The sequence below is a fragment of the Galeopterus variegatus genome, unplaced genomic scaffold (assembly GCF_000696425.1).
Source record: "Galeopterus variegatus unplaced genomic scaffold, G_variegatus-3.0.2 Scaffold7078, whole genome shotgun sequence".
Lineage (NCBI taxonomy): Eukaryota > Metazoa > Chordata > Mammalia > Dermoptera > Cynocephalidae > Galeopterus > Galeopterus variegatus.
The window spans coordinates 3,828-15,612 of NW_007733189.1; the positions used below are offsets into that span (position 1 = coordinate 3,828).

An 11,785-nucleotide genomic window follows, 5' to 3' on the forward strand; every position below is an offset into this window, starting at 1 on the left:
GGGTTGCGGTCCGTTGCCGGACACGAAAAAAGACAAAAAAAGGAAAAAAAAAAAAAAAAAAGAAAGGGTTTATTGATTCAATATCTGTAAATTCCCGAGGACTGTGCCTGGCACATAGAAAGCACTGTAAGTTTTGTGAAATAAATTTTGAGGGCCAGTGTAACTGCCTGCAGGAGCTAAGAGACCCTGGGCAAAGGCTGCCCTCTCTGAGCCTCAGCACCCTCTTTGACCACAGAGAGTTTGGGCTCTCAGTGGTTTTCAGACTCCAGCAGCTCAACCCTCCCTTCAACACAATCTTACCCAGAATGTTCTATTATCTACTCCATGACTCTGGCCAGTGCTGGAATAAAACCTGGAAAATGAGCCCTAAGACACCTGCTTGTAATATCTGAGGTTTCTGGGAGCAGTGTCAACACCCATGGAGGAGTGACCTTGCTGGATGTTCCAGTTCCAGGGATAAAGGCTAGGACCAGCCTGGTATGTGTGCGACAGAGACAGAGATGGTGCAGAAAAGACTGAGTGAGGATTGAGGTCCTGGGGGTGGTGGGGAACAGCCTGACCTGCGCCCTCAGATACTCACGGTCATCAGCGTGGACAATCTGGAAGTTCTTGACTGAGGCTTGGGTGACCCGGCCTTGGAAGTTGAGGGTGTAGGAGCCACTGTCTTCGTTCCAGACAGGTGGCTTGTTGTGCAGCTCGATGAGGCTCTCCAGGGTCTTGTTCTGCCAGCGCACCAGCAGCCCATCACTGGCCTGGGGTATCCGAGGAGGAGTAGATAGGGAGAGGGTAGTTAGAGGGGGCCAACATAGCTCAGGGCTGACCGGACGAAGGGCCTGGGCACCTGTGTGTGCCCTTCCTGTGTGCAGTTTGGATGTCGATGTCCATTCAGGGTATCTGTGAGAGCATGTTTGGCATCTGTCATGTCCTTGTGAGCAGGGTAAACACTTGTGAGAGTGGGTCTTTGTCTGTGGGATGCCAAAGTGGAGGGCTGGAAAGTAGAAAGGGGCATCTTGCACACAGTAGGTGCTTCGTGCACTGGTACCCAAAGGGTCTTAGGACATGGCCACATGCTGTCACCTGATTACAAGGATGTCCTAGGAGCTGCAAGGAGCGCACAGTTGAGCTTGGGAAGATGGACTGTTTAGCGATTGAAACAAAGTGTCCCTGGAGTTGAGTTCCTGAAAGGAAGGAGCAGTGTCTGCATGATGTGCTCTTGAGATATTTATTTCCTGAGTGTCCTGTCACCAGTTCATGTTCTTGGTTCAGAGTGAGTCCACTCAAGATCACCTTCGGCCAGAAGCCTTCCTGACCCCACAATCTGATCGATGTCTCAGCTCTGAGCTGCCATGACACCTTGCTCTTACCATTCTTCCCACTGCACTGTAATGGATAGAATTAGGTACTCTAAGGGCAGGAACAGTATTTTATTAACTTCTCTGTGCCTCAGTTTCCCTCACAAAAGGGTGTTCTGAGGATTAAGTAAGTTAATAGCACATAGAGTTTTGGGGGTTTTTTTGTTGGTGGCTGGCTGGCCTGGGATGGAGTGTTATTTAGAGCAGTTGCTGGCACAGAATGGGTACTCAGTAAATACCAGATATTATCTTGATAACTGTTGTGTTGATTTTGGACCTCCAGTGCCTGGCACAGAGTGTGTGTTTAATAAATGATTGCAAAATGAATGAACTGTGGGATGATGAAGAGAGACCCAGAGCAGCACTTTGGGCTTCTTACAAAGCCCAAAGACGGGAGGTGCTGCCTCTGGAGGATTTGTGGGTTTATTCCAGGCATGGAAGGAGCAACCGCGGGCCCCACAGCCAAGTGAATGAACTCTTAAGACCCAGCCTTCCGTGGTTGGTGTCCACGCGTCAGCTGGCCTCAGGTGGCTTTCCAGCAGGGAAGGATGCATGGTCAGCTGACAGGGGTATTATTTTTCATTGTAAATGAGTACAGTGACATCAATATCCTGTGAGTGTGGGGTGTGAGAGTCATCCCATCCCTGAAATCCTGTGCTCACCAACCTGCAACGCTAAGGAGCAAAGAGCACAAGACCCTGAGGGAGGCCACGTCTCCCCATCTTACCACACGTTGCACACACACACACCTTTGCTTTTTAAAATGTAAAACATGGCACTCCTTCACTCAAAACCCTGCTGTGGCTTTCCATTTCTCTCAGAGTAAAAACCAGTTATATAGGCCCTCTCTGCCCCTCACTCTTACCTCTCTGACCTCCTCCCCCTCCGGCCGGCGGCACTGGCCACCTTGCTTTTCCTCAGACCCACCAGGCACCGTCTTGCCTCAGGGCCTTTGCACTGGCTCTTCCCTCTGCCTGGATGCTCTTCCCCCGGATATCTTCAGTCTGGCCCCCTCACCTTCCCACTGAGGCCCACTCTGACCACTCTGTTTAATTTTTTAAAAGATTTGTTTCTTTTTGGCAGCTGGCCAGTACAGGGATCAAACCCCAGACACACACACACACACACACACCAGCTACCAAAAAACAAACACACACACACACACCAGCTACCAAAAAACAAACACACGCACACACACACCAGCTACCAAAAAACAAAAAAGGTATCACAGTTGTTGTCTACAGTGTTTCCTTCCACTAGAATACCAGCTACAAGAGGGCAGATCTCTGTTTTGTAAACTGATGTTTTCAGGTGCCTAGAATAATACTTGACTCAATATACATATGTGTGTTCAATTAATACATGAATGATTTGAAGTAAAATGGAAAACAACCCCCCCCCCAAAAAAAAACCCACTGTGGTTGTTTCCGTGAATTCAGTTACAAAAAACCTGAATTCATTCCACAAATTGCCAGAATGAATTTGTGCTGGAGGTCGAGTGTGCTCAAAGGGCTGGGTATTGGGTGAGCTGAGTCCCCACCCCCTGCTGTCCCGGGGTGGGTCGCATTGGGAGCAGGACTCTCAGGGACGGGTCAGGCAGGTGCGGGCTCACATTTCGGGGCCGGATGGGAACCCTCTCGTTGTCTGCACTCATGCCGGGAATGATGACCGTCATGCGCCGGGGACCGCGGAAGCCCAGCACGTTGGTTTCCTGGGAGGGAGATGCCCTTTAGGCCGGCCCCTGTAAGGGGAGGAGCCCGGCATGGGGGACAGGTGGAGTTCTCACATAGATCACAGCTGCCAGCTCCTGCCGGAGGCTCCCCACATCACCGCTGCCTCCTCCTCGCTGCGGGTTCTTCCCGTTGTCAAAGACAGTAAAGCGGTTCCCCAGGAGGTTGGACCTGCGAATAGGGTGGGGCTGGGGGATTCCACATCCCTTCCCTAGTACCCTTCCTCACAGCCAAGCAGTTTGAAGAGCTTCTACGTAAGGGTGGGGTGTCTTAGGACTGAACAATTCATATCTCCAGGCTTCCCCCTTTTTGAAAGCTGGATCTACAAGGAGAACGCCCAGGCAACGTTCACATCCCAGCTCCATCTCTTACTAGCTGTGGGGACCTTAGGCAAATTAAACTCTCCGAGCCTCAACTCTGTCATCTATAAAACAGGCATAATAGTATCTCTTATTTGGTTGGTAAGAGGATTGGGTGTGTTAATATTTGGAAGTTAATTAGAACTACACCTGACACATAGGTATGCCTTGTATACGTTTTGCTAAATATGTAAATAAAAGAAATAAGGCCTACTCAGGGGTTCACCTCCTCCCACCCCACTCTCAGATTTGTGGTGAGGATTAGATGAGATATATGGGGAGACATAGCACAGAGCAGTGCTGAATATTTGTGTTCATTCACTCAGCAAGTATTTGTTGAGTGGCTACTATGTACCAGGTGCTAGGAATTCAACCATCAGCAGGACAGCATGGTCCCTGCCCTCATGGAGCTTATGCCCTGCTCCAAGCAAGGTTTCTGGACGGGCAGTGTGGGCATCACCTGGGTGCTTGTTAGAATGCAGATTCTCAGGCCCACCCCACAGAGCTCCTCCCACTGAACCATGTTAACAAAGATCCCCGTGTGATCTGGGCACCTCCAAGCGTGATAAGGCCTGGACTAGGAGACATTTGCAGGGTGAGCACTCTGCCAGGCACAATGGGACAGAGATGACTGTGGCCTTCCTTGCTGACCCAAGCCCCCCAACCCCAGGAAGCCCAGCCCTACCTCAGCTTCCCGATGAAGTTCTCCCCTCCTCGGGACAGATTGGTAGGGTCGCTGGAGATGAGGTAATTGGTTGTCTTGCTCCGTTTCCGTTTCCTGCCAGCCAATAGGAATACCTGGGGAGAAGGGGAGTGAGGTGGGAGAACAGGGTAGAAGATGGGGTAGAGGATTGAGGGGGAAGAGACCTGTTCGTCCTGGCCCTAGACCCTCCCTCAGCCTGGGTCATGGTACCGCCCCATCCCACCTCACCCTCCACCACCTCTTCCTACCCACCTTCTTCTCCGTGTCCAGGTGCAGGAAGTAGGAAGGATACATTCCCCGATCCATGCCCTTCTTGTCCCGGGTCAGCCGGCAGCGCACTGTCCGGCCCTGGGGGGCAGGCCGGAGCACGAACTCCTGGGGTTCGTCCACTTCCACGGGTGGAGACGGGGCCCTCTCCTCCTTCTGGGTGGGGGTAGAGGGTTCATCAGCCCCAGAGCACCAGCTCCCCACCTCAGCTGCTCCCCAGCGCTGGGACATAGGCAGGGCAGGCAGGACAACTCACCACTTTCTGTGTGCAGAGAGAACAGAGAGGCCAGTTAGTGCAGGGCCTACGTCCCTTGGGGCTGGGACAGCAGGGCCCACGTCCCTTGGGGCTGGGACACCTTTGCCCTTCACACTTCCTCAGCAGCCCAGCACGGTCACGTTAGGCTCTGAGGAAGATTTGTGCGTATTATGGTTTTGTTTAGCTTGTGGTTAAGAGCCCAAGCTCTGGAGCCAGACAGTCTGGGTTCAAATCCTGATTCCTCCACTAACTGTCTGTCATGTTTATTACATTTTAACCACACTGTGACTCAATTTTTCATCTGAGAAGTAGGTATGGTGGGGTTGGATATCTACGACAGACTTTATTTAATTTACATATTTAATGAACACTCATATAAACTATACCAATGTGCCATAGTATAAGTAATTTCCAAATATTAACTCATTTAATTCCCGTGTCAACCCAGAGTTAGTTGTCCCCATCGTAAGGATAAAGAAGCTGTAGCTTAGAAAAGTTAAGTCACTTACTTGAGTTCACGTAACTAGTGAGAGCTGGAGTTGGGGTTTGAGTTCTGTCCTATCTCCTTTTATTTTTATTTTATTTTAATTTTTTTTTAAAGATGACTGGTAAGGGGATCTTAACCCTTGACTTGGTGTTGTCAGCACCACACTCACCCAAGTGAGCCACGGGCTGGCCCCTCCTTTTAGATCTAGAGTCTTTAGACAGAACTTCTCCCATGTGGACACTAGCTCAAGGGGTGAACCGAGGCTGACGGAATGGACTGCTGTGTTCTAAGCACATAGGAAGCACTACAGAGGTGTCGGCTACTGTCATTGTTAGCATATACTAAATAATGAATGTAGTAGCCAACCTCCAAGGTGCCCCCAATGATCCCTTCCTCCTGGTGTTTAGGCCTTTGTGTAGTCCCCTCCCACAGTGTATCAGTGTTGGTCTTTGTGACCAACAGACTGGCAGAAGTGATGGTAGGCCACTTCTAAGGCTGGGCCATTAAAAAATACTGTGCCTCCTGCCGGACTCTCTTTCTTGGGCTCTGGGAAAAGTTGACTGCCATGTCATAAGAACACTCAAGCAGCCCTAAGGAGAGGTCCATGTGGAAAGGACCTGAGACCTTCAGCCAACAACCATGACAGTGAACCATTTTAGAAGTGGATGTCCCATGTCCAGTCAAGCTTTCAGAGTGGCCGAAGCCCCAGCTGGCATGCTGACTTGTGAGACCCTGAGCCAGAACCACCCTGCTAAGCCGCTCCAAGATTTCTGACTCTCAGAAATTGAGTAAGAAAATAAATGTTTGCTGTTTTAAGAGACTAAGTTTTGGCATGATTTGTTACACAGCAATACACAATTAAAACATGAATGAATAAATCAGCTCACTTTGCTCATTGAGAAACTCTTAATGACAATTGGGTTACATAAAGCCCCAGGGTGACTGGTGACCCCACAACAGCCCCTTCTGTTCTCACAAACCTGGTGCCCTTTGTCTTCATGTTCTGTCCCTCATAGGAGGGGGAGCCAAGATTCTAAGCCCAACTTTCCCAGCAGGGGAGAGATGGACCGCCAGCCTGGGTGTGTGCCTTTGAGGATTGATGCTATCGGTGGGGGGCAGCGGGCCCTCAGCCAGGGAGCAAGTGACCATCTGTTCTCCACTCTAGGCTACTCCAGAAGAAACTTGGGAAACAACACTATGTTTGGAATGTGATGTGGAGAAAGCCAGAGCTTATTCAAACACTTCCACAGCTGCTAATTTCAAGGACCTACTGTATTGAAGTCTGCTCTGCAGTTGTGTTCCCCCGGGAGATAATAAACTGGCCTTTCAGGTTATACATCAGCAGCTGGTGATCTTGGTTAATGTGAATCAGTGCCCCAAGACCCGACCACTCCTGCACAAACTAATAAACCTGCAAAGCTGAGACCCAGGCCCTTGTAGTGATCTCTCCACTGGCAGAAACCTATTTCTCAAAGACTTTCATCAATTTCTGTCTCTCAGTTGGATCTCCCTGTCCTGCTTACTCTGGCTTGTGTGTGTTGGTGCCTGAGTCCTGTTTGTGGGCAAGCGCAATATTCAAAATACTTAACAGCCTGTTCTGCCCACAGAGAATGCCTGGTCAGAATGGACACTGGTAGTCTTTGAGGGGGATCCTGGAGGCCCCTGACAGCCAGGTGTTAACCCTTTAGTTGCTGGGTTGTTTGGCTGCTGGGAGGTTGGGAGATCATAGGTGGGGTGGCAGAAAGCACTTGGGAAGCTCTGGGCAGTAGGGTAGAAATATTTTAACAACTGGTACAGCTGACTATCAGTCAGTGTGCCCAAAGGTGTGTACACATGTGCCTCTCTGCCTGTGTGCTCCACCTCCCTGACACAGAAAATGTGTGTCTCTTCACGTGGGGGCTATGGGCAACTCTGGCTATGTCTGATGGTTATGCTGTGGGGGCGGGCCTCAGACACCAGATGACGTAAGGCCTTGCAGTGACTTATCCTAGCCTGGTCACCCCGCTAACACTTCTATTCTCACATACCTGGTGTCCTTGTCCTCATATCCTGTCATAAGAGGTGGAGCCAAGAATCCAACCCCAAGTGACTCTAAGGCCCCAGCCCATGAGGTCCCACAGTCTGGTCTCCCAAGTCCAGACCCTGCCACTGCTTCCTGAAGGGACCTTTGTCCCCTTCCTCTCTGGGCCCCAACCTTTTTGCCTTTTCCTTTTGCTTTGCCCTTCTGATTGCTGTTCTTGGTCACCACAGCTTCCTCCTCCTCCTCTTCTTCCTCCTTCCTGTCCTCTTCTGGGCCTTTGGGAGTTCCTGGGCATGGAGGGGGACACAGGGCTGTGAACTTCTTTTCCTGGTTTGCAAAGTGCTTCCAGCACCCATGTCTCACTTGGGCCCTCCCCACAACCACAGAGGGTCAACCCCACATTATTATTATCAGAGACTCAGAAAGGCTAAGACACCTGAGACCACACAGCTGTCAAAGTGGGGGTCAAGATGCCACCCATATTTTCTGACTCTAGAGCTCACACTCCTTACCTTGCCCTGCACACATGATGTAAGGATCCCCAGATCCCCACCCCAGGACAACCTCAAGATGTCATGGCACCAGAAGCCACTGCCACCCACCTTTCTTCTTCAAAGCTTTCTCGGCAGGGCCACCTTCCCCAACCAGGAACATGGCTGCTGGGCTCTTCTTCACTCTGGCTGGGCTCACTAAGGGGTCCTTGTCATCATCCCCAGACCCTGCATGTGTGGATGTGTAAGGGTCATATCCCCTACTACATCCAGAGTCCCCTATTCCTCCTGACGCTGGGCTCACCATTTTTCTTTGTCTTTCTCATCTTGGTCCCCTCCCCTGCTGGAGCATCCTTCTTCTTAATTCGATGGGGTTTCAGTGGGGGATCAGGGCTTCCTGGGTCTCCTGGAAGTGGAAGGTGGGGCTTAGACAAAGAAGGAGCCTGTTGGGACTTAAAGACACCTTCCAACCCACTCATCCTTTCTTTAGTCCCCAGTGAGTCTGAGGGCCTGACCAGGGCCCACAGTCTGCCTTCTGCTTATCTTGTTTTCCCTGCAACCAAAAAAGCGCTGGACAAAGACCAGGAGCTTAATGAGCAGTAACCAAATAATGAATAAATGAATGAATGAATGCGTGCATGGATGTCAGGCCTTCTAAATGAGCCTTTGAGGCCTGCCTTCCACCTGTATCCTCCAGGAAACCTCCTCTGGCACTGCTACAGAGGAGCTCTCCCTCCCTCAGAGGCCCAAGTACACATCTAGACCAGACTGCTGGTACCTGTAGGGTGAGGTACCCGGGCCAGGGAGCCATCACAGCATTGATTCTTTGATTTATTTTTACTGTAATCACTTTGATACTTTTATAAAAATTATAACAATAATTCAAATTGAGTTAAAAATATCACAAAGAAAACTAAAATCTTCTGTTTCACACCCCGACCCCCAGCACCCTGGGCAGGGGTAAGGGAGAGGATAGGGTGAGGGTGAGGGAGGGCACGTATTGGTCTCTCTCCCTAAGGACCATCAGGGGGAAGAAACGCTCTGGTCAAGCCACTGGGTGACTTTTTGAGGTCTCGTCTCCTGTGATTCAGTGAGACTCCGAGCCCTCCCAGGCAGGGCTGTTGCTGCAGGCCTGTGTGCTCCCTCTGGACCCTCAACACCCACCCCTCAGGCCCTGGGCCTTGGCTCTCCTCTCCTTCAAGTCAGCAGGAGCCTTCTCTTTCAGGGGTTTCTTGGGAGGCAGAGGGATTTTCTCTTTCTTTTCCTCTTCTTCCTCTTCCTCCTCATCCTCCTTGTCCTCTTCCTCCTCCTGCTCCTCTGTAGGTAGAAACTCCTCATAATGGGGGCTCAGGTGGTCCCCCCCTTATGTGGGGAGCACAGTTCCTCCAGACTGCTGGGAAGTGGTGAGTGGGCATCAGGGGTGGGAGCCTGCCCTTCTGGAACAGGTGCAGGAGAAGGAGTGTTGGCACCTTCCTGGAAGAATGAGGGTGACACCAAATCTTCGGAGAGTGAGCTGGTGGAAACCCCCCTCTGGTGAAAGCCCCCCTCTGTGGCTCTGCCCTGCTTGCACTCTCCAGGCTCCAGGTTTGCCTTCTCTGCCCGCCTCTCGCTGCACCCACCCTGCTTCCCCTGGCCCTTGTCTGTCTCTGACCTGCATTCGGACCCACCCAGGCTACTTCTGGCTCCTAGCTGTAGTTTAAGGCAAAACCCTTAACCTCCCTGTGCCTCAGTTTCCCATCTGTAAAATGGGGGAGGAGAAGAAGAGACAACCTCAAGGTTGGTACCTGCCCCAAAGACAAGGCCACGGAGGCCGTCTTTGCTGCTTTTCTGGCCCCCGGGGTGGGGGGCGGTCGTTCCTTCTCTGCATGCGCCCTTACCCGCCCGTCCCTCGGTCCCTCGCTCACCGTCCTCGGCGTCTGCGGCGCGGGCTACCAGGAAGGTTTCCCGGGGGTCACGCTTCTTGGCCTCGGGGTCCCTGAGGAACTTGGTGTAGACGGTCTGCGGCGCCCTGGCCGGGTCGGGGGTGGCCTCCTCCCGCGGCCTCCCCCTCCGCCCCGCTGAGCCGAGATGCGGGGTTCAGGAGGGGTCCCGCCCCGGGCTCCGGGAGGCAGCGCCCCGACACCCAACCCCCGAGCCTGGGGCGCGCCCCCTGGGGCTCTTAACCCGGGGGTCTCTGCTGGCCTCCGTTCCCACCTTCAGCACCCGTCCCCTGGCTTTCATCCATCCTCTCCCTTCCCCCTCCAGCTCCCCCTGCCCCCAGCCCCCCGGGGGGCTCCCGGGCTCAGCAGGTCTCTCGCTCCCGCGCCCCTCCCCCTGGGGGGCGCCCCCGGGCTCGGCCCCCCGCCCGCCTCCTGGTCTCCGGGGCTTGGATCCCGTGGGGCGGGGGGACTCAGGGGTCTCCGTCTTCTTCTTCCTCAGCTTCTGTCCCGGGACCGGTCGCTGCGGAATGGGCGTCAAGAGGAGGGCCAGGAAGGAAAGGGGGGCTCTGAGCGCTGCCCATCACCCTCTAATCCCTTGAGCCGCCAGAAATAACCGCGGATTATCGGGAGGGAGCTGCAGCCCCTTCTTGGGATGAGGAAGAATGCCCCCTTCTGTGCACCACGGCCACCTCCAATGCCCCAAAGCCCCAATTGCTCCCCTGGATACCGTGTGCCCCTAAACTCCCCTTTCTCCCTCCAAAAGCTCCAGACACGCAGCCGCTAGACGCTGCGAGGGGAACCCGCCCCCACCCCCGACCCCCTGCCCTGCGTGGGTTCACACGCAGTGGGGACGTCTCTCTGCCTCCTTTCCAAGCGGGGTGACATACCTGCTTGGGGCGTCGCTGGACCTCCGGGCTCAGGCCGTCTTCCTCATGCCCACTGAGGGTGGCAAGGGATCAGCCTGTCTCCCTCCCCCTGCCTGCCCCCCCCATCCGTGCCCCCCAGGGTTCAGGTAGAGCGACGTGGGGACCACCGGACCTGTCTGAGGCCCACACCTCTCGGAGGGTTTCGTCCTGCAGCGGCATGGTGCATTCACCTGTCCGCGCCCCCTTCTCTGGCCGCCCTGCAGCTTTAGGCGCCTCCTCGCCCCGCCCCAGCTAATCCCGGCTCAACTTCACCCCCAGCTCCCGCCTGCCTCAAAGGTGGCCGCCTGGCGTCACCGCGGGAGGGGCTCCCCCCACGACCTTCCCCTCCCCCACTGAGCCCAGGCCATTGAGGGGAAGGGTCTCAACTCCTTCCCCTCCCCCACTGAGCCCAGGCCATTGAGGGGAAGGGTCTCAACTCCCAAGTCTGAGAAGTCACACCCCCAGCAGCCTAAAGGAGGTAGGTACCAGCTCGACCGTGCCCCCAGAAACTTTGGGTTAGATTTGTAACCTGTCAGTGGTCAATGGGGTGCGAGAAGAAAATATTAGACCACAATAGGAAGTTCCAGGGGTCCCGCCATCCACCACAAAAAAAAAAAAAGGAAAATATTAGATTGGATTCTGCGTTTATCTTTATTTCTTGTAAGAAATAAGGACTAGTATTTACTAATATTTAACATTATTGACAGAAGCATGTGTATATATTTTTAAAAGAAATGTGCCTATATTGGGGGTATATGTGTAAATATTTTTTACTGATAGAGGCATGCTTTTTTAAAGGCTTGGAGGCCCAGGATAGAGTGTGGGTGTGCTTAATGTCTTGGGAGAGGTTTGATTAGGTGGTGAAGAAGCCCAGAGGAGGGGCCCAGTCAGGGGCCCCAGAAACTTCCTAAAGTCTGATCCAAAACTTGAAAGGTGAGTAGGAGTTCCATAGGCAAAAAAAAAAAAAAAGAAAAAGAAAAAAGGTGGGATGGGGCCACCAGGAAAGGGAACAGCAAGACAAAGCCTGGAGGTTGGATATGTCTTGATGTGTTTCAAGGTGTGTAGCACCAGGAGGGAGGCAGTCATCTGGGACATGGCCAGCTCTGAGTCAAAGCCCTGCACCCTGTCACCGAAGAGCTGAACGTCCCTGGGTGAGTTACTTAGCCTCTCTGAGCCTCCATTTCCTCATTTATAAAATGGGTTTGATAGTAGTACCCACCCGGTAGTGATATTGTGCAGATTAAATGAGATGACAGGTGGGAGGCTGCATACAGTGAGCACTCAATAATTGGTTAT

General features: G+C 52.8%; 1 protein-coding gene across 4 annotated transcripts in view; it reads right to left on the bottom strand.

Annotated features, from left to right (window-relative positions):
* Positions 1-10,695, bottom strand: part of TULP1 (tubby like protein 1) — a 12,810-nt gene extending 2,115 nt beyond the window's left edge. The window contains exons 1-14 of one of the 4 annotated variants that reach the window (XM_008591602.1): positions 10,623-10,695; positions 10,472-10,523; positions 10,014-10,104; positions 9,570-9,722; positions 8,830-8,982; positions 7,970-8,071; positions 7,777-7,893; positions 7,349-7,461; positions 4,668-4,673; positions 4,397-4,567; positions 4,127-4,239; positions 3,139-3,253; positions 2,965-3,063; positions 581-752 (exon numbers count right to left, since the gene is read on the bottom strand). In XM_008591602.1, the coding sequence (XP_008589824.1) occupies positions 581-752; positions 2,965-3,063; positions 3,139-3,253; positions 4,127-4,239; positions 4,397-4,567; positions 4,668-4,673; positions 7,349-7,461; positions 7,777-7,893; positions 7,970-8,071; positions 8,830-8,982; positions 9,570-9,722; positions 10,014-10,104; positions 10,472-10,523; positions 10,623-10,669 (1,504 nt within the window). In that variant the 5' untranslated portion in view covers positions 10,670-10,695. Of the gene's footprint in view, positions 1-580; positions 753-2,964; positions 3,064-3,138; positions 3,254-4,126; positions 4,240-4,396; positions 4,568-4,667; positions 4,674-7,342; positions 7,462-7,776; positions 7,894-7,969; positions 8,072-8,829; positions 8,983-9,569; positions 9,723-10,013; positions 10,105-10,471; positions 10,524-10,622 lie in introns of all 4 variants that reach the window. The other 3 variants (XM_008591604.1, XM_008591603.1, XM_008591605.1) reach the window with 3 other exon arrangements.
* Between the last annotated feature and the right edge of the window lie 1,090 nt (positions 10,696-11,785).